Genomic DNA, 24,865 nt, shown 5'->3' with positions numbered 1-24,865 from the left:
CAAACAGATTAAACTAAAATTTAGTTTTAAAAAGTTATTTGGGTTTACCTGTCGAACAGTGTTTAGCCCAGTTCTCCTCCACCTCTTTGAATCCATAGTAAAGTGGAACGTTGCTGCGTTTTCCACCTTCCTGAACAGAACTTGCGCCAGTAGATGGCGGGGTAAGAAGGTTGTACTGCACCTATTTACAGCACACACAGTAAACACTGTTATCAAGTCCCAAACATGCATATTATTCAAGATTATTTAAGATTCAACATTAGTTGAAATTGTATAAGAAAAAAATGTTTTGTACAAGGAAAGCTAATTTTTATGATTGTTTTTCCTCAAGTTTAATGAGATCAAAACAGCTGGAAACAAAAAATTGTAAATCATAAATATATTTCAAAACTACTGTGTTATTAGAATGTTTAACAGAAATTCACTGGGTATAGGACGTGGTATGTTTTTATACTACACTAGCCTTATATTACAATCATAATGACATCTTTATGTTGCTCTGAACCCAGATTAATGCACTTGCTTTACCCTAATGAATAGAAATCAAGTAACAAAGAAAAATTAAAGCTTTATTTTTCAATTTACCATACAAATAACAATTTGAAAGGAAGCATTAACCTGTTCAAAAAGATATAAAGGAGCCTTGGAGTAGTGGCGCAGCAGGTAGTCAAAAACCAGCAACAGGCGTGCCAAATTGAGGGGCACAGCTTTCAGCTGGGAGTCTCTGCTCTGTGCCACCTCTGTAATGGCCTGTGTGACTAAGGTGAGGACTGATCGACGACCACGCTCTGACAGATTGTGGAAAAGGAGCAGCAGCAGCTGGAGGTGTTCCACATTAAGGTCATCTTCGCCATGAATAGAACCCTGGATGGCGTGTTGCTTCAAGGTTCCCAAAAATCTGAGCAAGTACAGGCAGCAAAAGGAAAGGAAAAATCCAGATTAAAGAGAAATATATGGACGACTAAGCTAGACTACAATTCTGATATGTTTTTGCAAACAATAATTCACCTGTTATTGACTACAATATTGGATATTCATACAAGTCCCCCCCCCCCCCCAAATCAAACCAGCACCTTTTTTTCATAAATGTCAACAACCATACTCTCTAGGTTTGACTGCAGCATCAAGGAATTTAAACAATTTGATCACAATAACAAATATTCAGATAAGAAAGACAGAATTTTTATACCTTTCCCAGACCTTCATACACTCAGGAACGTCCGGTTCTCCCTGCACAGTAGCTTTGTGCTGCCATATGAGGAGAAGTCTGGAGAGCACTGACAATGATTGAGGATGAATGTACAGAGGCCATGGACCCTCTGAAAAGGGTGCAACACCTAATTGCTGTAGAAGAGTGCTCTGCAAATAGTTAAGAGATACAATATAAGACTTGAGATATTAAAAAAAAAAAAAAATCAATTTGAAGTTTGTTGTAGAAAGTAGTTGTTAAAAGATTTATTTCACATAGTGGCAAAGAAGCAAAAGCAAAGCCAAGCCCCTTACCTGCAAAGCCGGGGAGGGAAGATCTGAGGTCACTAGGGTGTGGTTGAAGTGATACAGTGCTAAAGAAAAGACTTCATCTGAAGAGCCTGTGGGTTAAAAGAAACAAAAACACAAAACTATAGACATTCACTGTGGTCACAAAATTCAAGTCTGTAGGTCTACAAAGCAAATTATTATGAATTTAGGTGAATATTCTTATATTTGAATAATTGTACAATTTTTTTTTTTTTTTTTTTTTTTTTTAAGCATACCTTTGACATCTTTGTCCACATCTTTGATGATACTTGCAAGTGTAGCCATGTGTTGTTCTGTGAGAGACACACTCAGGTAGTTACGAATAAAGTTGTTCCTGGACTTTAGCATCGAGGTGGTGATGAAATTCAGAATGCTGGATGCTAAGCTGAGGAACTGCAGAAACAAAAAGAGTTGAAATGATACAATGTCATAAGCCCTATTTACAAAAAAAAAGAGAAAAGAAAAAAAAGTAGTATTGTATGCATTGTAACAGCAACAATCTATATGTTTTCTTCACCAGTTCGGGATCTTTACGGCCAGCTAAAATGTTGCCGTTCTCGCTTGGATTTTGCTTGCTGGGACTCTTCAGTCTGGGAGAAGTCTCCAAAGGTGGTGGAGGGGGAGGCGGTGGAGGAGCCACTTTGTCCTTGCTTGGTGAAATTGTCTCTTCAAACCAAAGCCCCAGGATAGGTTCACTGTCATCATCTGTAAAGAATAGTTAATTATTTACATAAGCATCTTGAGGTAAAATGCTCACACATTCATGAAGGTATTTGTGAAGTAGTAGTGGTGTCACCAATAAAGGGAAAACATAAAGCTTCACAATAGTTCATGGCAACTACACTCACTGGACACTGGCCATCAGTTACTATATGTTTAAACAAACTTCAACTGCTCACACGGTAGAACTGAAATTCATTTCAGTGTTACCCCGAGGCTGACTGCTTAAGGTCAACTCGAGTAACACCATCCTCTTCCCACGCCCAATTTGCTCATGTGCTCTGTTCTCCTCTAGAGTTAATGTCAGCAAAACTATGAAAGAAGCGTATTTATTGGCCATTTGGTCTATTTGTGGCGTTATAATGGCCTTCTTTTAGGCACAGTTTGAGCCCCTGTGTACTTGGAATTGTCATGATCTTAAAAATATGTTACCTGCCTACAAAAAAAAAAAAAAAAAAAAAAAAAAAAAAAAAGGAACATATTACTACCCTGAAAAGAACCAGTAAAACGTGTTACTGGGCATGAAAAGGTTATGTGGAAATCTATGATGCCATGTCAATATGGACTAAAATTTTTATCAACTTGCTGGTTCCATGTCACAAACAATGAGGAAATTTCCAACTTATTACTTGCAAGACGTAACTAATAAAGTGGCCAGTGAGTGTACAACACAGTGAAGGTGGTGAACAAGATCCAAAGACTGCAGTAAGAAGCGAACAATAACCAATTTCCTCTTGATGAATATCTACATAAGGATGTTACCCAATTTATCCTCAAAGACATGCACTTTTCATTGCTGTCACTGAGAATACATGGAAATATTTATTTGTATTGATTTATATTTTCATCTCTGTATAAGACAAGTGCAATCCAAAGTGGAAGCAAATCTGCTAGTAACAAAAGACATGCTGCAGTTTGTCAGCTACTATAGATGGTGGAGAGGAAAGCCACAATCATTCCTTTAAATGAGCTTCTATTATGATTATTATGAGCTCTAAGTTGTGCTGCACTAGAATTTTTACATTTTATACATTCTTGTGTGTTTCTGGTAAAAATAAGAAACAACGCTAAGATTAGCTGAACACAAAGCACGCGTTATTCTCAGATTCCTTCAAATCTGAATGTGCTGAACAGAGCTTGAAGATGGATTATTACACCTTCAGAAAACACTGCTGCAATCAACATGTCGGTCAGTTTTAAATATGATAAAATTAGTGTTGTCAGCGTTAATCTCGTTAAAATGACGTTAACGCCATAACCGCATTAATGCGGCAAATCTCCGTTAGCAAGTATCGCCCCGTGCATGGGGCTGCACGGCACTAATGCGTTAGCGAGCTAACAGCACTAATGCGTTGATGCCATGCAGCTCCATGCACGGGGTGATCCGCGCTAAACCTGCACACGTCTCTTTAAATGTTTTGGTGCAAAAATATAAGACTGATAGCTGATAATGATAGGTTGAAAAATTCATATTCTACCAAATAAAAATTCATAGTATGAATTTTAAAAAAAAAAAAAAAAAAAAAAAGCACATATATAACAAGCATTGAATTTAAATATGAGGGGGAAAAAAAGCACTTAAATCTTGTGTTTCTAATACGTTGCCCACTCAAGCTCAACTGCTTCCCTCACCTGCTGAGCCATGACATTTTCTACACTGTAGAATTGTTTCACAGTACATTTTGATTCTGTGTGCTCAGCCTGCAGTACGATACAGGAGGAATTTCTTTGAAAGTAGGTTTTTAAGACCTATTGATATAGTTTCAGTTCAATGCTTTCAGCTTAACCACAAAGAAAGTTAGAGTCTCTATGGCTTTCTTACTCGCCGTGTGATTTAACTCAGGTGACAGCTATGTTATTCCTTGTAGGATATGTAGACAGATGTGATCTGTTGATGACAAACGCAATCATCTCTTTTTTTTTTTTTTTTTTTTTTTTTTTAAGTGCACTGCTGTCAAGTTCTTTGCTCTTATTTATTCATATAGCATGCTTGCCAAGGACAAACCCACAACTAACAGATGTCACAAGGTTCAGAATAGGCACGACATTGCTCATAATAGTCCCCACTGGGTTTTCATTCCACTTCTTCAATTTGCACTGAAGTTAACAAAACAAATTACAAATTCGACCAGTCTCTCCTAGACCCTGCCTTGGTGGAAAAAAAAAATAATAGTTCATGAGTAGAATAAGACGTATTCATCTTTGTAAAACTCAACTGCTTAGATATGAAAAAACAAAGCAAAACAAACAAACAAACAAAAAAACTAACAAGAGCAGCATTGACCTTGCTGGTTTCAGTGAACAGTAACAGGTGTCTGACACCAACCAACACTAGCTAGGAGACAAATTAATAGCACCTATCTAAAGAGATGGCTCTGCCTGGTTTACTTTACATAAGTGTACCATCTAGCTCTGGATCCTTCCCCATAGTGTTTTTAAATTTATAGCCACAAATTTCATTGGTTCATCAGGCTCTGTGCACTTACCATGCACAAAACATTCATATTCTTTAAAATGGTGATATATCACTCAACTACAATAAAAGTTTTCAAATACAAAAACAAGACAACTTTTGTGTTTCAAAAGAATATCACAATAATTTGATATTCACATCTGCATGCAACATACAAAAATAACTTTTCAGGTGACAGCAAGACGTAGCATTGCGTGTTTAAGCCCATTAAGCACAACTTGAATTTATTGTATTTAAGAATGATACCACTGCTTTGATGTGGGTCTTGATTATTTTTGCATCATGAGTTTTTCCACTTTTTTTTTTTTAAAGCTTTCTGTCAATTTTATCCTCATTTTTGTTAAAATAGTTTTAAGAGCAGGGGAAAAAACTGTTGCCAATTTCAAAATCATTTTCTACCATAGTGAAAATTGTTTAATTTTAATTTCAACCACAACCTGAAAAGTCATTAGGCCAGCAATAAATTTTATATTTTTAAAGCATTACTATTAGCAGCTATCTTATAACAAACATCTTTCTTTGGAGTTGCTGTTGAAACAGGAAAGAGGCAGAAACTGGAAGACAAAAGGATAATAAAGTAATAGAGGGAAAGCTCTTAAAATAAGTCACTGAGAAATGTTTTATGACTTCTGTAGTAACTGTTAATGTAAGTGTTCAGATAATTAACCAGTTTTAATGAAAGCTTCAGTAGTTAATAGTTTAAATAATATCCCACATATCAACACCACTGGTATTATTCTTTAAAACAACAAGCCACAGATGAACCTCTTTGACAAAACAAAAGCTTAATTTAGTCATATGAATTATAAGGCAGAGCAACTCTGATTACCGGGAGTATTTTGTCAAAGACTTTTCATCTGTGGCTTTATCATTTTCTAGGCCGTTAGGATCAAGGCTCAGAGTCTAAATTGTGAGACATACAATAACAAAAATGAATTTAGGACAGCGGACACCAAGTCTTTGACCTGAGGACAGAAAACTGCTAACCTGAGACACAAGCTGCACTTGTCTTCTCCTGTCTTCTCTCTGCTGAAATAGTAGAAACTGTCAACTACACTGGTATTATTGTGATGGACATTTTTTTTTTTTTTTTTAAATCACATCACTGTGAGCTTATGTATGAGTTTACCCTTCTCACTGCTGTCATTACCTCACTGACTTAACCACCGACAGCACACTCGTTTCACTCCTTTAAATATACCAATTCAAAGAATTTCCCAAATGCTGAAAATATTCCATTTGTTATCTTATCCAGCTCAGCACTTACAGAAACTCAGAGATCAAATGGAAATGTGTAAAAATATATGACTTTGCTTTCACTAATTGAATCCCCACTGTGATGCAGAGAAACCTGAAGCAAACCTTGTAGGAATGAAACAACACTTCTTGGCCATTACGTTAAAACTGAATTGATTCCTTAAATGTTGAGCTCATGTGTCTCCCCTTTACCTTTAAAGCTAGATGACAAGATCTTTGTTTTTAATGGTCCATAAATGCAAGAAACGTTGAACCTAAATTATCAAACTATTTGAATAAATTGCATTTTTGTATATGTGAATTAATCATAATTACAATATAGGTACAGACTGTCATGTTAATGCAATCCTCTTCTTTTCAGTGGAAGTAGCATAACAATGTCTGAATTGTTGAGTGTATCATCTGCATTCCTAAACCCAGGATTTAAGAATAAACTGTCTGCAGCACACAGGGAGCAGTTATTTCTTTTTATTTGCATAATTGAGCTGCTATGTAATTGCATTCTTTATGTAACAAAGAATTGTTTGAATTCAAAGAAAACAAATACCCTGGCTGCTGTCCTCCTCTGTACTGCTGAAATCATCCTCAAATCAAAGTCAAAGTTTAAAAGTTTAGTTGGGACACAGAAAGTTTTCAGGATTCACCCCAGAAGTCAGCCGCAGTATACCTACATTTGAAAATGGCTGGTTTCAATAAATAATCATCTAGACATCCACTAATTTTTATTTATTTTTATTTTTTAAAAGAAGGATAAACTACAAAGATAAAAAAGCACCAGACAAAATCTGTTGCTTGTTTCTTTCGTTCAATGTTTTGTATCACAATATCACAATTAATGTTCAAATCAATAAAACAGCATAACTACAAATTGCAAATGCAAATTACAAATATAACTGACTGCACCTTTTTGTAGGAGGTGGAGAGAAGGGTGAAGAGCAGATTTGTCAAGGGAACAGAGTCAATGAGTCTTTGAACCCTCTGGCTGGAAGTGCTCTGGGCCATGATGTTGAGCTCAGCTGGTGGTCCATCACTTGCCCAACCCTTTAGATATGGCAGAGGGGGGAAAAGGCTTTTAAGAAACACAAAGTACTTTCAGTAATTACTGAAGCATACTTGGATGCTTTTGAATTTTTCATAATTGAATTCATTTCCTACCCTGAAAGGGTAACAAAGAACGAAAATGCTACAACCCCCACGCCCCAGTAAAAACCCAACTTTGAAATCTGCCTTTCTAATTTTAAATAAAGATGCAATCTTGCAAAACAACAATGGATTTATACTAAATATGAAGCCATTAGGATTTAACTGAGGCACAGTAATTTAAAACAATTTTTTTTTGGTTCCTCAAACAAAAGATGAAGGCTTGAATTTGACTAGCTACATTAGTATGTAATGCAATTTTATAGTACAGGATTTAAACCAACAAAGATCGTGGCATCTGAAACCAGCGATAGTGGTGGCAAGTACAGTATGGCTACAATGGCAGTTTTGTTTTAATGCAGCTACATTGTTTTGTTGCTTCACTTACTCTGTGCAGAGCTTCAACCTGCAGATCCTGGAAAAGTGAAGTCAAAAGTTTGATTGCATGGTTGGCCAGGATAACAGACAACACTCCAAAGCCTTGGTGTCTTGAGAGAGAAAAAAAATATCAAAACAGAAAAAGGCAAAACATTAATGCCCACAAATGACCTTTGATGCATAAACATAACTACTGAACTAAAATTGTCTTTATTAGGATTTAAAAATACCCTTTGGCAGGACCAAGCTTAGGTGACCCTGCGCCATCCTTGGTGCGACTTGCAATATCACGGACACGCAAAGCAGCCAGGGGATCCTTCTCTTTTCCTTTATCTGCCAAGGCTGTCGGGCTCAGGTTAAGAATCAGGTACAGGCTGTTTAAGAGGCACCAGGCTCCAAGCAGTTGGAAGTTCTGATAATGCTGCAGAACAGAGAATTTTAAAAATATCAGTCATAATACTTACCTTATAACTGACAGTCCTAGACTGTCAGTCATAAATATATTTATTCTTTTACCTGCGCAATATAGCAATCAAAATTGGTGCTCACCTCTCCTCCAGCTCTGCGAGAGTTGCTGATGGCTTGCCCAATCATTTCATAAATCTCCAGCTGCGGTAAAGACAAATGTATTAGTCATCTTTTTAAATCTATATATCTTGTTAAAATATACATGACAGTAATTAACAGTAATTAAAGATTTTTTAAAAGTGATTAGTTATGATACTTACACATTTCTGGACAATTGTGGCTGCATCATTTTCATAGTCCTCTTCTTTGGTACCAGTGGAGGCAGAGCGAAGTTGCAAGCCACTACCCACCTGTAGAATGGCCATGCAAGTGGCCACACTTACACCTAAACAAGTAAAAACGCATTGTAGATGTATTTTTTTTTTTTCTCAGTTTGGTTTTTGAATGTTATAGCAGCCTGAATCACTTGGTATATTTTATTTTAACCAAAAATGTAACCACCTACCAGCATAGAGACAGCTTAGAGCCAGCACGGTCATATCCAGTAGTCTTCCTGGTGTCAAGGGTTCCAGTACAGGCAAGGAAAGTGTGTCCAAAGCCATGGTCACATCTATCACCAGTGAGTGAAATCTATGCATTTTAAATACAGGATAACAACTTAATGCTGGACCAGTGGTGAAATGGCCAGATGCCATAATTAAACACAATTTCCTATTAGCCCAGTAGATGAAAAGAAGGAAAAAAAAAAAAGAATACCCGTTGCGAACAGCAGTAGCATCAGCCACTGTGGCTGGCATGATAAAGAATGAGTTGGCTGACACAGCATCCTGGAAGCGGTTGATGTAGCGTAGAAAGTAGGGCAGGTTGAGGCATACTCGTAACAACTTCTCAGACCCACCTAGAAAATTACATTAATTCAAAAAATTTAATAAAATAAAAATTCATTAAGTTTCATTTTAAATTAATTAATGGCAGGATTACTAAAGAAAATAAATTTTCATTGCAATTTGTAAAGAAAAGGTGCTTTTACAAAGTTACGTATAATTTAGAGCTCCAGAGTGCTTTCAACAATGAAAAGTAAATAAGGGATTATCTGACATTTTGAATCAATAGGAAAAAAAAACTAAATTTTCCACATGGATGTGTGGGAAAAAGAACAAACTCATATACATATATTATTGAAGTGTATATTTACTACAGTGTGACTTAATGGTGACATTTACTAAACATATATTTTTCAAAAAAAGATTTCCAGTCTCCCGTCTTTCAACAGCTGCAAGAACATTTTTAAACCCTGACCTATAGTAGTGTCAAAGCTCCAGTCTCTTGGAACAACTACTCACCTAGTTCCTGTAAGCTTGACACATTCTGGGACACAAAGGCATTTTTCATTTTGGTCTGAACAGCTTGATCTGTATTTTGTTCATCGCAATCACTTTCAGCCTATAATTAACAAGAGATGCAATGATTACAACAGATATTTATCAACAATACAGTGACAGAATATTATTTTAAATGCAGCTAACAAAATTCATTTAAAAGGAAAGGGGAACAAAAGCAGAAGCTGAGTAAGTTCTGCTAATAGCGATTGAGAGAATAGCTGGGTCATTAATACTTGCCTGCATGTGTGTTGCTGATGGAGAGGCCAAGATGGTGGTAAGGTCAGGGTTAAAAACTGATGTCAGCTGATTAAAGAAGTTCATTTGTACTTCTTTTTGTCGAAGCTCTGGGTTCACAGCACTGGGTAAATCCTTCTGATCTTCCACTATTAAATGAAAAATGGCACAAGAGTTTCACCACATGTCACAGCTGTTAATCAAAAGGGCCACTGGAACAGCCCTGACATTGATAAATACTCACAGCTTCATTGAATAATTATAGTATATAGAAAACTAATAGACCAAAAATGTCCAAATCCTTCCAGTGAATTTCCAGTTTTCTCCAAATAACTTATTCATTTTGTCTACCAGGACAGTGAAGCATTTTTCAGTTTTGTCCTTTATGGAATCTTACCATCTGAAAGTGTCTTGACAGTTTGAGGCAACTTGGCAGACTTCATCATAGCAGTGAAAGTAATGATTTCTGTGCGATCTAGTCTGCTGCAGCCAGTGCAGAGTCCCTTTATTAAAAGGATCAGGTGTTTCTAAAGAACAACAAATAGCAGCACAATTTCATTTCAATTAATTTTTTATTTATTTCAATGCATAAGTCAATACAAAGCCGAAAACCACCATGAAATGCAAATCAGTGATAACTAGAAATGACTACACCCACCCTGCTGACTGTCTCACTTACCTGTGAAACTGCACATGCCTCATCAGGGTTCTCCAAGCGCAGCAATGAGAATTCAATCAATACTTTGCACGCTGCAGCAACTGACAGCAATTGATTTCTTGGTACTAGGGAAACAGAGAAAAGAACAAAAATAACATCGAGCAACAAAACCGTTTTCACTGAAAGATCTTGGCTCATTGTCAGTGAGTGGCAGGAATTTGTCTATTACTCTAAGGAGAAAATGAAATACACATACTTTGTCCACATACTGTGGTGATGTAATGTGCTGAGAGTGCCACGAATGATGAGTAGAAAGGTTCATACTGCTTGTCGTGGTGAAGAATGTCTGATTCACTGCAAACAAAGGAAATATGACTTTTTACACAACATTTATAGTGGGTTGTTTTTGTTTGTTTGGGGGAGGGGGTAGAGAATACAGACAGGACAGTGACATAGAGTGGATTTGATCTGTTTAACTGCTCCTCCCTTCTTCAACCAGTGTCTTAATTCCTCCACGCAAATATGAGTAAGAGGTGCAAAGATGGGATTTAAAGTGTTCACAGGACAATCTCATGTTCTGCTGTGTCACATTAAACAGATGGTAACCACTCATGATGTACATCAAATCAACTGCCATACTGAATGTCCAAGTAACAATAAAGAAAACACCTGCTGACTGCAGCCTTACTTTTAAAATATAGACAGAATCAGCTCCATCTGTTGCTATGGTGACATTACATTGTGAATTGTGAAATTGATCACTGAGGCACTGCAATTATGCAAACTTAGCTTACCCTACAATTTATCCAATGTGTTTGTGCAAGAATTCAGTCTTAAAAATTAATTAAAAACTTATTAAAACAGACTTTTTATAATTATCATTCATTATCATCCATCCATCTGCACGCTGCAAACTCATGTTTGTTTTCATGCAACTGTCTGATATTTCTTACACATTTTGTCAACACAACAGGATCCTGGAAAATGAAAGAATAGAATGCTTAATGGTTTATAGTCTGGTTAAAGGTTAGCATCAAAATAATTACTCTTCTTCAGTATACACCACCTCAGTGACTTAACTGATTAACATTTCTGGTATATCTCCCAGGAGCATTAGTTTGTCTCAGTTAATTTTTTTTTTTTAAAGATCAATTTAATACATCAAACCACAATCAGTTGCAATATATATGCAACAAATACTCAATATCATCATCAATTAAAAAAAAGAAACAGTCATGACCTTCACAAAAAGAACATAAAATAATAAAATGAATGCTACTGCTAACAAACAAGCTGCAATAACATTGCCATTCTGTTATATGTGCTACAGTGTGGTACTGCTTGTGGTACTTGCAAAGCCATGAGAGAGAACACACAAAAACCTATCACCCACCTTGACCAAACTCAGTGTGGCTAAACTCGGTGGTAATTGGCAATTCAAGCCTACTTCTTCAATGTCGTCTTCACAGAATGTAATATTTCTTTAGGATACGAGGTGTAAGGAAACAAGGTGTGTTTATACTGATGGTATTGGAACTGGCTTTTGGTGTGGTCGGAATATTTTAAGTACTTTTCCTTAACACTTGGGGCCTCTAATAAACAGGCTTGTTACAATTACACAACTAAAAGAAAGAAACATTTTAATCAATACTTACATAGATAATGGAGTCTTTTTTTATTATAGTCAAACTGCACAATAGGATAATTCAACTACACAACACTACTTTCGATCCTCATAACAGTTGTGTTCGCACAGCCTGTTGCACTGGAAAACGAAACCAAGAGACATACTAGGAAGCTTTTATTTCTATGTACTAGCTTATGTTACGCCACAAACAGAGAATCAAGGCACAACTACGGAATCAAATAAATCACTCAACAATACTTGCAAAGCACTAATACAATAAATATCTACTTTTATGAGAACATAAATAGGTGGGCATGTTGTAACGAGATAACAAGTTCATTCTGCCCCAGCATCTTTGTGGTTAAGCAGAACCATGCAGCATTTCCTAAAATACAAGTCTTAGAAGCAATAACCTTAAGTAACCATTTTACGAATAATACGTTAACTGCAACTCAACATCACCTGATCAAAAATGAGTGGAGAGGTGAGGTCCCCCGCCTACTTTCAGCCTAACCACAAGCAGATGACGTTAAGCAGACTATTTTTGCCACCCTTATAATGCGTGAACTGGCTAATGACATGCCCAGATTACGCCTTATAATGCAACTCCAAGACGAAAGTATTGTTGAATTTAGCCCAATGAAGTCACCTGACGTAGTCAAATATAACTCTGGCTGGGGCGTTTGAGAGCCAGTCCAGTTGGAAGGCCCCCCGAGTTAGCCTGCCGGCTAATGTTTGTGTTAGCTAGCTAATGATGAAGCAATTTTGTTAAAGCTTACACTGCAACGCCGTTTAACGTTTGCACGGCGCCGACATTACGTTAAAGATAAATGTCCATCAGTCATAAGACGTGCTTCGTTTCAAACTCTGTAGTCACCAGGAAAGAAACGCTATATAGCATTTTGAGTAAGTTAGCTGTCATTAGCACATCAGCTAACGTCTTGAGCTGACTCCATGCCAGTGCAAGTTAAGCTTAAATAGCTTGCTAGCCGCTAACGTTAGCAAAATGGGTATCGTTTCCCATCAAACTATACTAACCAAGCTAGGTTAGCAATTTAGCCAGCTAGCCTACGCCTAGGTGGACACAAGCAGTATTCAAGCAAATAAGAACCTGGAATTTATTGACAATTAACCGGTTACCTGTTGATTATAGACCCAATAAGCTGAGGTAGCTCCTTCGTCTCAAAAGCAGTGTACGAAGCTGATAAAAGCGGCCGAACTGCCGCTGTCCATTCGTGTTCCCCATCTCCTCCGCTCGACGCCATCTTGAAATCCTAACAGAAAAAACTAGCTACTGGAAGAAGAAACTGCGGTGTAAGTAAATCATGGGGGCGCTCTCACTCTGATACCAGCCCTGACAACATTTTACTCGAAATTTTTACTGGTTTACTGTTTATAAACCCATTTTAAAATTATGTATAGTAATATGGTTCCCAATTTACACGAAGGAATAAAGCGATGTATGTTTTTTTCCATCATTCTTTTGTGATGTAATTACATATACAAGTTGTAAAACTTCCATATTGGTTATTATTATCTTTTATTTTTTTTTTTACCTATTTTAACTTATCTTATTATTCATTTAATATTAACTTCATTAACAAACCAGGAATCACGACTTTTTGACTTTATGTGACTTTCATCCACATATGTTAATATTCTTGTATGACGATAGATAGATATAGTAATACGACACCTTTTGATTCCAAAAAAGTCCACAATAGCAACAGGACTTTATCCAGTATCATCAAGTAAGTAAAAAATAAAATAAATGTATAAAGTAAATATTAATTCATATAATAAATTAAAGAAAATAAATACTTTTGTTGTCTAATTACTGAATGCAACACACAGGGCCTAGAATAATAGATAATGGAATATTAAATACACAAATCGTCTTCGTTTTTCTTTATTTCTTCGTTTTTATTTTCGCTTTTTTAACGCGTGGGGGTGCAGCCTATGTCTTCCACTTGAATCCTGTTATTTATCCCCTGTGTTACCATTAATTTAAAATGTTATCATTTGTGTTTCTGTCAGATGATCCCATCACACATTTTCCCACACATGAATTAAACTCACAGTTTTTTTCAATGGTGATCTGTTTTCATTTTTTTTTTTCTTTCAGTTTAGGATTTGATTCAATCCATGTCTGGGAAACTGGTTGAGTATTTGTTAATCTGAAAGGTCACCACCAGAACCGACGCTGTGTGTCTTTACAACCTTTAGGGGGCAGCACTTCTCCTTCGCAGAACGAAAAGGAAGTCGTTCGGCTTCCGACTTCCTCCTCCCGTTGAAGAGCAAGTCAGAGCTGCTGCAGCAATGGCAAAGCTAATTTTGCTTTGGCTTAAATGTGTCATATTATACAATGCTGTCGGTGCTGTGTTTGAGGACCAAGTAGGAAAATTTGATTGGTAAGAGGTGTCAAGTGAATGATCAAATGTGTGCCGATTATGTTTTAATGTGGAAATGCTAATGTTAGCACCTGTCACAGCAGCTAGCTGCTAATCGGTGGACTTTGAATGAGAACAGGTCAAAACACACCAGAATGAAGACAAACAAATGTAAATTTGGTAGTTAATTTCAGGAGGTGTACATATGTCCATGCTTTATAGAGTAAGTGAATCATTGGTCCCACTAAATTCAGCAAGTGAAACGCGATAGAAAGTGATTTAAAGGCAATAGGAAAACGTTGTAACCAACAAACCAGTGTCATGTAGTTTCGCCTTTTCAGTTTGAGAAATATGTCTTTGCACCGGGATTGGATCCATTTGGTCATTAAAACAATGGTGTTTTAATGGTGTCACTTTGATTATGGGTGAGCTGGATGACAGTCTGACTGCTTGTGCTTTCTCTTCATGTTTCACAGGAGGCAGCAGTATGTAGGCAAGGTTCGTTTTTCTCATTTTGACACACATGTGCAGTCATCCAAAAAGGTTCTTGTAGCAACAGAGAATAATGTTTTTGCCGCACTCAATACAAGGACTGGGGAACTCTGTGAGTATGTTGTTAGTCTGAAAGACAAAGTTCTCATATATTAGGTATAGTCTTTTATTGTCATTTTGATATCAATGTCTGTTACAGTCTGGCGACATGTAGATAAGTCTGGACCCGAAGGAAACATTGATGCTCTTTTGCACCATGGACAAGGTGATTTATTTTTTGTAATTAATCTAATAATGTATTTACATTGCAGTAATTTTGCAGTTGATAAAACTGTCTTTGTGTCCTAGATGCAATCCTAGTGGTTGGTAATGGTCGCCTCCTGCGATCCTGGGATGTCAATGTTGGTGGTTTGAACTGGGAAATTGTGCTTGACTCTGGAAGGTGATTATTTCCTTAAGGTTAAGAATGGTCTTTGTTTATTCATTTATTTGATTAAATCTTAACTTGCTTCTTTTATATGTTCAAGTTTCCAGAAAGCATGTCTAGTGGGGCAGCAAGGCACAGTGAAAAACGTGGCTGTTTTGAAAAAAAACATTATCTCTCTCCATTACCTTTCTAATGGCCATCAAAAATGGATAGAAAATCTACCAGAAAGGTATGTTTTTATATTAATGTTAACTTTGTGTACTGGTAATCTCTGTTTCAATGAACATAATTCTACACAGAAACTCATTTTTTCATTTCTTTTTTCTGTTTTTTTTTAGAAAATACCAGACAGTGTTGTAAAAACAGTAATTTTATTATGAAACTTTTGTCACCTTCTGTTTCTCTCCACAGTGAGACTGTGGATTACCAGACTGTTTATTCTGGAGGAAATGGTGAAGTTTATGCTTTGGGAATTGTTCCCCATTCCCACGTTGTTATTATTGCTTACAGCACTGATGATGGAGAGATAATCAAGCAGGTAATCCTGTTTATTAATGATAGTATCAAAAAAATACATCTATGCTCTGTAAATATAACATATATAAAATGGATAATTTGTGGAAGTACCAACTAACTCAAACACTGAATCAGTGGTCAGTATATAGAATGATTTTAGTGAGTTTCTTGCCTGTGATGTTTTCAGATCTCTGTTGAAGCTCCGTGGCTGTCCAACATAGTGGCCAGCTGTGCAGTAATTGGTCAGGGGGTGCTGATTTGTGTAGACTCTGCAACTCCATCGCTGTACATGTGCGACTTACACCTAGATACGCATGATTTACAGATGACCCAGATCCCTCTGCAGGTATGACTCTAATAAAAACCTTTCTAAACCTTTCTAAATTACCATGTATGTCCTCTGCTTTAGATGGTTAAGTTTTAAATTCTGCCTCTCTCTCTTTCTCAGCTCTCCACTTCTGTGATCTTATATGTTCCCTTATGAACACACCGGGTTTTTTTTTTTTACAGTCTTCTCCTATTTGTCTTCTCACAGTCACTGGGACTTGAAGTAGCTCCAGACTTTCAACCGGTCCTAGTGTCACACCAGCCCAACTCAGCCCATCAGCCTCTATCTGAGTTCTTCCTTCAGCTCGGCCCTGATAACTTCCTGCTTCTCCAGCTCAACAATGGTCAGATAGTTACACTCAGGGATTTCAAGCCAGTACGTAATCTTTTCTCTATATTAGCCTGTCCTGGTATTGCAGTTGTTTTGCTATAACAGCCAACATCAGTAAATATCTGCCAAAATGTAAATGTGGCTTGGCATCCTTGCCAAAATATTTTATTTCCCCAGGCAAATATCAAACAAAATAACTGTTAAAAACAGCCAAATACAATACTTTTTTTTAAACCCGTAACATTTTTTTGAATGTATTATTTTTCTACAGAAAGATCATGTCTTTTGTTGTATTATACAGAGCTATATCCTTTCTTGTAGGCCTTGCTGGTTTCCTTTGCAACCACTGGAGAGAAGACCATCGCTGCTGTTATGTCCCCAAAGAATAAAACTGTGAGTTAAATTAATATTTCACCTTTAGATTTATTTGTGGGTTTTGATGTGTTTTAGCTGTTTTCTTAGTCTCAAATGCATTTGATTTTAAAAAGCAGACATGTAATACACCTATTGATTTACTTAATGAAAAGGTTAGACTTGTTACTGTAAGATTTTTTTGTCATGTTTTTCAGGAAACCATTTTTAAGTGTTTTTTTTGTTAAATAATGTTCTTAATTGGGAGATGATTATTTGTTTCTTTCCCACAGGCTTGCAGTATTAACCTCTTTAGTGCTGAAACTGGACGGAGACTTCTAGACACAACACTGATTTTCGTTATGGATCCTAATGGTGGGAAACCAGAGAAAGTGAGTCAGTTTTCTTTCCTGAGGTACTGTGGCAACTTTGAGCAGAGCAGGCAGAGTTTTCTAAACACAGGTGCAGTCAGTTCATTTCAGTATGATGTGGAAAAAATAAGACATGCTGGTTTCTGGGCTCTCTTTGAAAATATAGACAGTACTTTTTTTTTTTAATGCCAACTTTAGTAAATGTGGCCTGTAGTGTGTTAATAATGGCTTTACAATAGAAGTAAATTATATTCTCTCTTTCAGATCTACATACAGCCATTCTTGAAGAAAGATGACTCTGTTGGCTACAGGGCCATGGTGCAAACAGAGGACCACACACTCACATTCATACAACAGCCAGGTATGAGCAGCAAAAACAGGAAGCAAGGAAAGAGTGCTCTTTTGAGGCTGTACTGATGTTATTGTGAGCAGAGCTATTGATGCTGCAGGGCTTTTTTAATTATATTTTTACTAAAGCTTACCAAAGTAAAATCCTTCTCATTGTACTCAAAATAACAAAAGAAGAATAGACACCCTATTTTTTCTGGAATGTGTTTTAGCAAGGTCAGACAGAGGCATGAAAACTTCATGAATACTCATACTGTGGTCTGACTGCGGTGGGTTTCTGTCAATCAGTAGGCAAATTAAATGTAAGTGAGGAGTCTGCGTGTTTGTTTAGTGTTGAGAACTAGGACGTTTTTCCCAAAGCACATAGAGACTTGTAAGCTTCGCAGTGCCTCATGATAATATTTTTGGTTTATCCCACCTCTTAATCATCGTGGTTGCTGCCAACATCTGACCACGGTGTGGACACATTTCATAATGTACATACAGTCCTGTCTTTTCCACAAGAATGACAGTAAAACGCATCTCATGACGTAATTAATGGAAAGCGTCAACACAAAGTGCATGCAGCCGCAGGGTGTGGGAAATGGAATGAATAAATGATTGCAGAACAATAATGATCCTTGCTTTCCAGGGCGTGTGATGTGGACTAGAGAGGAGGCCTTGTCAGATGTGGTGACAATGGAAATGGTGGATCTGCCCCTCACTGGAACGCAGGCTGAGCTGGAGGGAGAGTTCGGCAAAAAGGCCGGTAAATGTCAAACCGAAATTTTTGCTGTATTTGAATGGAGTCCTGTAAATCTCCTTTACAAAGCGTAAACTCAGGAGAACTGGATGGTGTCTCTGTTAATGGTTCCATAACTTAGAATTTCTAATAATTTCTGAGGGTTGTTGCATTTGCTTTTTTCCTTACTTAAACAGGTCAGCTGCTTTATCGAATCGGCGGCTTTGCTATATTCCAGTTTCAAACATATCTTTCGCATGTGTGTGTTGATATTATTGCTTTAATTTCTTTCGTTTTTGTCCTGTTTTTTGTTATTGCTGCTTATGGATTCAGCCATTCAAGGTAACAAATCTCTGCTTTGTTCAGCAAAACTTGATTCCTTGTCTTACGGTTAGGACTTCCTCACATTCAGTTTCCTTTGCTTCATTTTATTTCACTCTTGAAATAAATCCTGTATCTTGTGTCCTTGTTGTTTCTCGCAACGTTTGTTGTATTTAAGATATGAAACATGACGCGGATCAGATGTTAAAAATTTGAGTCAAGTCCCCTGAAGGTCACTTAGCGGCATGTGTGCTCTTGTTTACGTTTGTCCAGATGGGCTGATGTCTATGGTGTTCAAGAGGCTCTCCTCTCAGCTGATCTTGCTGCAGGCCTGGATCGCTCACCTCTGGAAGCTGTTCTATGACGCACGCAAGCCTCGTAGTCAAGTTAAAAACGAGGTCACCATCGAAAACCTGTCCAGAGATGAGTTTAACTTGCAGAAGATGATGGTTATGGTCACTGCATCTGGAAAAGTATGAAACTAAAGCTTACCCTCGAATTTAGAAATGGTTTGTTAGTGTTTCAGGGAGGATGAGCAGCGCCGCACAGTTGTGGTCAAACTAGATTCGGTTTATTTTGTCTAAAATCAGGCAGGCTTGAAGGGAAATGTAACACTGATGAATAAACTCGGATCAGTCATCTCACTTTTTCCTGCAAGGTTCATTCTTTTCGTCTCTTTTTTTTTTTTCAGCTCTTTGGGATTGACAGCAAGACTGGCAGTATTTTATGGAGGCACTACCTGGAGGATGTCCCATCTAATGCAGCGTTCAAACTAATGGTACAGCGGACGACAGCGCACTTCCCTCATCCTCCGCAGTGCACGCTGCTCATCAAAGATCAGGTAAATTATTGCACAGGCTCTGTTTTTGGAGAATCAGGTTTGGTGTCAATGCTCTTATCTTGCAAGCTGACAATATGGATAAAGCTCAAATAGTTGGCAGGGGAAAAACCAACTGCCAGTAGGTGCCTACAGTTTCCAACTTTAAAGACAAGACAGGCTCAGTAAAAGATAAAAGTAATCTTAAAGATACCCACTTGGCAGATAAAGTACTGACCTGACCTGTAAAACGTGATTAAGGTTTATTTTCTTTGTTCTATTTTTGGTTATCAGGACACAGGGCTCACTACACTGCATGTATTTAACCCCATCTTTGGAAAGAAGAGTCATGTGAATCCACCTGCTCTACCTCAGCCAATACTTCAGTCATTCCTGCTGCCACTCATGGACCAGGATTATGCTAAAGTTTTGCTTCTAGTTGATGATCAGTACAAGGTTTGTAGCAAACTTCATACGAGTTACACATTCACTGTGTTGCATCTCGAAGCCATTTCTGTATGAATACTCATCATGCTGCCTCATAACTGCTCTATGTCCAATTAATTATACTGTTTACATATTGTGCATGAGCACCAGGCAGTAGAACACTGTTTAACAATGGCATTGTGTTAGCTGTCGGTTACTATCCATCTTACTCACTTTTTCCCAGGTTTCTGCATTTCCTTCTACAAAGAACGTACTGCAGCAGCTCCAGGAAATGGCTTCATCCATATTCTTTTATCTTGTTGACTCCAGCCAGGGAAGACTTTCTGGTTACAGACTTAGGACGGCAAGTGAAACTTTTTGAATGCATCATTTCCTGATTCTCACAGGAAACCCTTATGAAACTATACCCAAGTCACAGACAGAAAAAGTTCATGTGTATCATTTTGTGTTCTCAGGACTTGTCCACTGAGCAGATCTGGGAAGTTGTCATTCCAATGGAGATACAAAGGATTGTCTCTGTCAAAGGGAAAAGGCCTAATGAGCATGTGCACTCGCAAGGAAGAGTAATGGGAGACCGCAGTGTTCTCTATAAGGTACTGTAACATCCTTTTTAAAACACTTTTTTTTTTTTTTTTTTAAATTTAACCTTTGTTTATACAGGTAGTCCCATTGAGACTCAGTGTCTCATTTACAAGACAGATCTGTTCTAGACAAACATATTCAAATTACAACAATAAAAGAAACCGTAAAATAGTTAAATTTCTCTAATGTACACAGTCATACCAAAGATGGGAACAAGTTCCCAGTGATGATTTCACAAAAACACTTGTTATGTCTTTGAAGTATGCAAGTGAAAACAACTGAGAAAGCTTCAAATCCTTCTGGTTAAGATCATATTATTGACTTTATTCTGACTCGATTTTGGTTTGTTTTGGCTCAGTTTTCCCTCTTTGCTCTAAAAGACAGTAACGTCTGTAACGTCTGTTTTGAGACAGTAACGTCACAAGACGGGGCGTCTTGTGACGTAAACTAAAAACTCATCTTTCCAAGAAATCCTGTAACCCATGTCACTGTTTTCCCAGTGAATCACATTCTCCCTTTGACTGCCCTCTTTTTTTATAAGAATTCACTGCTACTACTCCTTACTGTTGCCTTTGTTGTGATTTATGAATCACCTGTGAAGTGTGCTCTTGCATTCATTATTTCAGAGAGTAGCACAAGACTATAAGAATAAAAACAAATCATTCACTAGGACAGTTTATAGTGGTACATCGAGTAGTGCTTGAGGTTTCCAAGAATTGTTGATCTGGATAGGCTGATGGCCAGCTGACTGCCATATTTGAGACCTTGTTGCAAGTATGTTTTCCAACCTTTTTTCCTAAATGAAACCAGGTGCAAAACAGCCCAACTTATTTCCCAACTATAAAGAAAACGTGAATGCATTAGTGATGTCCTACTTAGTTGTAGTGGTTTACACTTTACACATTTGCTTGGCAAGCGAAATGTCACTGGTTGGACTCCAGCCAGGGACACAAATCCCAGTTTGGGTTTGCGTCAGGAAGGGCATCTGGCGTAAAACTCTGCCAAATCAAACATCCGGAGTGGCCTAAAAGTAGCTTGAGGGAGGCTCTGCTTCATTTGACAACAAATTTATCTTAATTAACAAGATATGTATTTTCATGTTATTATATTAATTTAAATGCTGAATTGTGTTTTAACTAATTTTTATAGTACCTGAACCCAAATCTACTGGCTGTAGTGACTGAGAGCACAGACACCCATCAGGAGCGCAGCTTTGTCGGGATCATCCTGATTGACGGTGTGACCGGCCGCATCATCCACGAGGCTGTTCAGAGAAAAGCCAGAGGACCGGTGCATGTTGTGCACTCTGAAAACTGGGTGGTGGTGAGCACGCTTTTTTTGCTACAGTCACATGTAGGGATTGAAATAATTACGACCACCTTTTGTTGTATTGCTTTTTGCATCGTTACAGTTTGAATGTCATGTGTTCAGAGCACATAACTAAATGGAGGAAAAAAATGGAAGGTCATATTTATTGTGTCCCCTTCCCCTGTGTGACTCCGCAGTATGAATACTGGAGCACCAAGTCACGTAGGAATGAGTTCTCTGTAATTGAACTGTATGAAGGAATGGAGCTCTACAACAGCACCGTGTTCAGCTCGCTGGATCGGCCACACGCTCCTCAGGTTCTCCAGCAGTCTTACATTTTCCCTTCCGCCATTTCTACCATGGAGGCCACACTGACTGAAAAGGGCATCACCAGCCGCCATCTGCTCAGTAAGGGCCACTTGGTTATATTGCCGTTTTCTGTGGTTTTTTAGTTATTAGAGAATATGTTTTGTTTTCTTATAAATAAAAAGTATCTTCAGCACCGGGCTGCCCTTTTGTAATATGTTTGTTTGAATTTGCTTTGTCATAGTTGGCTTGCCGTCTGGAGGGATTTTGTCATTACCAAAGATGTTCCTCGACCCACGAAGGCCAGAAATAGTATCTGAGCAAAGCCGGTCAGTCCTCAAGTCAGGCTTAGTGTGAAAATGAAACTCTGATTTTTCTTTACTGTTATGTATCTGACTTGTTAACTTGATCTTCAGTGAGGAGAACCTGATACCCTACGCTCCAGAGCTAATGATCCGTACAGAGTGGTTTATCAACTACAACCAGAGTATATCAAGAGTGCGAGGTATTCACACTTCCCCGTCTGGACTGGAGTCAACCTGCCTGGTGAGTTTGCCTTCAAAGTAATGAAAAGCACATGACAGCGCAGTGTAAGATGAAAATAATGGTTTAAAAATCATCACATGTATTTACTTAAAAATGGTACGAAGACAACCTATCAAATGTTGAAATGGAGAAATTTTATTGGTTGAACAACACTCATCGGCCACAGCACTGGGTACACTCGTTCAACTACTTGTTTACATAAATATCTAATAAGCCAATCACATGGCAGCATTGTAATGCTCAAACTGAGCATCCTAATGGGGTAGAAAGGTGGTTTAAGTGGCTTTGAATGTGGCATGGTTAAAGATAATAATCACAGCAGCTCTGTATGTGAAAATCTCTCATTGATGTGTGAGCCGCGCACTAAGAACAAACCCACTGGTCCCTTTTTAAGCCTGTGGTATTCCAGGTTCATGATTTCCAAAAATAATTTCATATTTTGGTTTTTCAAGCTACTGAGCAGTTTTTTTCCACTCTGCCTCAGTCTGTCTTACATGAGCTTTGGCCTCGCAAATGTTCTGGCTCCTGCGTCTTGTTTATGTTTTTTTTTTTTTTTTTTGCACATGGTGGAGTTTTAACTTGTTTTTGTGGACGCAGCCATGAACTATGTTCAGTGGAGCTCATGCACTATTTTCCACAACGGAATATTGTCTTGTTTTTTTAACCAAAGCTTGGCTATTCAGTATCTGCTTCTGACCTTCTTCCCCGCTTACAAAGAATTCTTAAAGAATTCTTTGAATTAAATTGACAGTGGTTTAAATAAACTATTTGCCCACTCAGTCTCTCAGTCTTTCACAAATGGTGAAATCCTCCTTGGCTTTACTTCTGTGAGGCTCAGCTTCTCTGGGATGTTTTTTTTGTATAGCAAATCATGTTACTCAGTAACCTAATTAGTTGTGAGAATGTTCCACCGGGTCTTTTTTTTTTTTCCTGGTATATCATTATGCAACTTTTCCAGTCTTTTTTTCTTTCTTTTTTTGCCCCTGCTCTGTGTTGCTGACGTCAAATTCAAAATGAGTTCAGAACTTTTTTTTTTCTTGTTTAGCTTCCAATTAAATTTTTGATTTAAAGCATCTTCAAATCATTGCTTGTACATTTTACACCACATCACAAATATTTGGAAACAGGACTGTAGACGATTCCTTATTTGGAAATGTTTGCCACCACTTGGTTTTCCTCCCCGCTTAAATAAAATCTTAATATGACAGTTGTATTTTTTTTTTTAGGTTGTGGCATATGGTCTTGACATCTACCAGACACGTGTGTATCCCTCAAAGCAGTTCGACGTACTAAAAGATGACTACGACTACATGCTGATCAGTAGCGTGCTCCTTGCCCTTTTCTTTGCCACCATGATCAGCAAACGCCTGGCAGAAGTCAAACTGCTCAACCGGGCTTGGCGGTAAGGCGACGGTTAAAATCCTACATCTGCCAGCTCTGTGGCTGCACGAAGGACCTCGGCTCCAAGAGATGAGACCGCTGAGGCCGTGCCTGTCCAAGAACACAGGTCAAAGTTCAATAAGGCCCATAAGGAACTGCAGGGGTGAGGGGACAGTGGGGAGGGGGTGAAATGAGGGGTTAGTAAAAGTTTTTGTGTTTATTTTTTAACTTATTTTGCAAAAATGAATTATTTCATAGTAGAATAATTGTTCTTTTGTGAAATGTCATTTCGATTAAATGTTTAACACATAGCTAATTACGAACTGATAAAACAGGCCGATTTATTAAACTGGAGCTTGAAAACTTCTGCTCATGTGAAAGTTATTCTAGTTTTCCTGGGCTTTTTTTGTTTTGGTTTTTTGAGACATTTCTGCATCACTGGACTGATCTAATATAAAGTGATAACAAATGTGGAGCTGAGGGAATAGTCAGGAGAAATGTGTGAATGTGAGCATGAACTCGAACAGTACCATAGCAGAATGGTTTGTTTTTTTTAGCCTGCTGAATCACCTTGATACTCGAGTCCCATTTGGATTGTTGACAAATGAGCTGTGAATATGAGCTGTGAGGTGATAATGTAGCATGTACAAGAAATGGTTTTTTGAGATGTCTGAAAACCACCAAATGAACTGTTACACTGTTGCCACCATCACATGATCAACCAAGGGAATGGGAAGAGACAGTAGCTTTTCTTTTATGTACATCCCTCATCTTGTAGCTCATATTTTTATGAGAAATTTTCCACACAGCTACTGTTGATGCTCCATTAAAATTTCTCCCAAAACTCCATTCTGAGCGCTTTATTTTGTTGTTGCTCCTCTTCTTCTGTCAGCTGCTCCTTTTAGGGTTCTTCACAGCGGATCATCTGTCCCCATCCACCTATATTCTGTCACACCAACTCTCTGCTTTTGATTATTATTATTGTTACTATTAGTATTATTAGTAGTGTTATTGTTATTATTATTAGTT

The 24,865-nt window shown here is 37.7% G+C and overlaps 2 protein-coding genes across 3 annotated transcripts in view; one reads left to right on the top strand and one right to left on the bottom strand.

Moving 5' to 3' along the window:
- The window catches only part of ubr4 (ubiquitin protein ligase E3 component n-recognin 4), a 47,692-nt gene extending 34,541 nt beyond the window's left edge, over positions 1-13,151 (bottom strand). The window contains exons 1-22 of the mRNA XM_019349322.2: positions 12,996-13,151; positions 10,485-10,582; positions 10,250-10,353; positions 9,968-10,097; positions 9,574-9,719; positions 9,298-9,397; positions 8,711-8,852; positions 8,460-8,584; positions 8,215-8,339; positions 8,036-8,095; positions 7,717-7,907; positions 7,497-7,596; positions 6,834-7,009; positions 6,626-6,635; positions 6,516-6,552; positions 5,699-5,740; positions 2,036-2,223; positions 1,755-1,911; positions 1,504-1,589; positions 1,190-1,359; positions 619-898; positions 49-181 (exon numbers count right to left, since the gene is read on the bottom strand). Coding sequence (XP_019204867.1) covers positions 49-181; positions 619-898; positions 1,190-1,359; positions 1,504-1,589; positions 1,755-1,911; positions 2,036-2,223; positions 5,699-5,740; positions 6,516-6,552; positions 6,626-6,635; positions 6,834-7,009; positions 7,497-7,596; positions 7,717-7,907; positions 8,036-8,095; positions 8,215-8,339; positions 8,460-8,584; positions 8,711-8,852; positions 9,298-9,397; positions 9,574-9,719; positions 9,968-10,097; positions 10,250-10,353; positions 10,485-10,582; positions 12,996-13,120 — 2,725 coding nt within the window. The 5' untranslated portion in view covers positions 13,121-13,151. The remainder of the gene's footprint in view (positions 1-48; positions 182-618; positions 899-1,189; positions 1,360-1,503; positions 1,590-1,754; positions 1,912-2,035; positions 2,224-5,698; positions 5,741-6,515; positions 6,553-6,625; positions 6,636-6,833; positions 7,010-7,496; positions 7,597-7,716; positions 7,908-8,035; positions 8,096-8,214; positions 8,340-8,459; positions 8,585-8,710; positions 8,853-9,297; positions 9,398-9,573; positions 9,720-9,967; positions 10,098-10,249; positions 10,354-10,484; positions 10,583-12,995) is intronic.
- Positions 13,152-14,084: 933 nt separating this feature from the next.
- On the top strand, positions 14,085-24,685 carry emc1 (ER membrane protein complex subunit 1). Of its 2 annotated transcripts, XM_019349574.2 has the most exons (23): positions 14,085-14,266; positions 14,722-14,849; positions 14,937-15,002; positions 15,086-15,179; positions 15,265-15,393; positions 15,576-15,702; positions 15,868-16,026; positions 16,216-16,383; positions 16,660-16,731; positions 16,983-17,081; positions 17,325-17,421; positions 18,040-18,156; positions 18,463-18,471; positions 18,724-18,923; positions 19,142-19,291; positions 19,562-19,723; positions 19,938-20,057; positions 20,170-20,307; positions 21,446-21,619; positions 21,802-22,012; positions 22,155-22,239; positions 22,327-22,456; positions 23,683-24,685. In XM_019349574.2, exons 1-23 carry the CDS (start codon positions 14,175-14,177, stop codon positions 23,860-23,862), a joined length of 2,907 nt encoding a protein of 968 aa, XP_019205119.1. In that variant the 5' UTR covers positions 14,085-14,174; the 3' UTR covers positions 23,863-24,685. The 2 variants fall into 2 exon arrangements, with proteins under 2 accessions (XP_019205119.1, XP_019205120.1); XM_019349575.2 differs by lacking the exon at positions 18,463-18,471 and having other exon boundaries at positions 23,683-23,862.
- The last annotated feature ends 180 nt before the right edge of the window (positions 24,686-24,865 follow it).

The sequence above is a fragment of the Oreochromis niloticus genome, linkage group LG20 (genome assembly GCF_001858045.2).
Source record: "Oreochromis niloticus isolate F11D_XX linkage group LG20, O_niloticus_UMD_NMBU, whole genome shotgun sequence".
In the NCBI taxonomy this organism is placed as follows: Eukaryota; Metazoa; Chordata; class Actinopteri; order Cichliformes; family Cichlidae; genus Oreochromis; species Oreochromis niloticus.
Note: the sequence above shows the minus strand (reverse complement) of the source record. Positions and strands in the feature narration are given on the sequence as shown.

Bases quoted from the DNA above. Each gene is read 5' to 3' on its own strand.
- emc1 (XM_019349574.2), top strand. From the start codon at position 14,175: ATGGCAAAGCTAATTTTGCTTTGGCTTAAATGTGTCATATTATACAAT. The intron at 20,058-20,169 runs GCAAGTGAAACT...TTGTGTTCTCAG, and splicing joins CTGGTTACAGACTTAGGACG to GACTTGTCCACTGAGCAGAT. The intron at 22,457-23,682 runs GTGAGTTTGCCT...TTTTTTTTTTAG, and splicing joins GACTGGAGTCAACCTGCCTG to GTTGTGGCATATGGTCTTGA.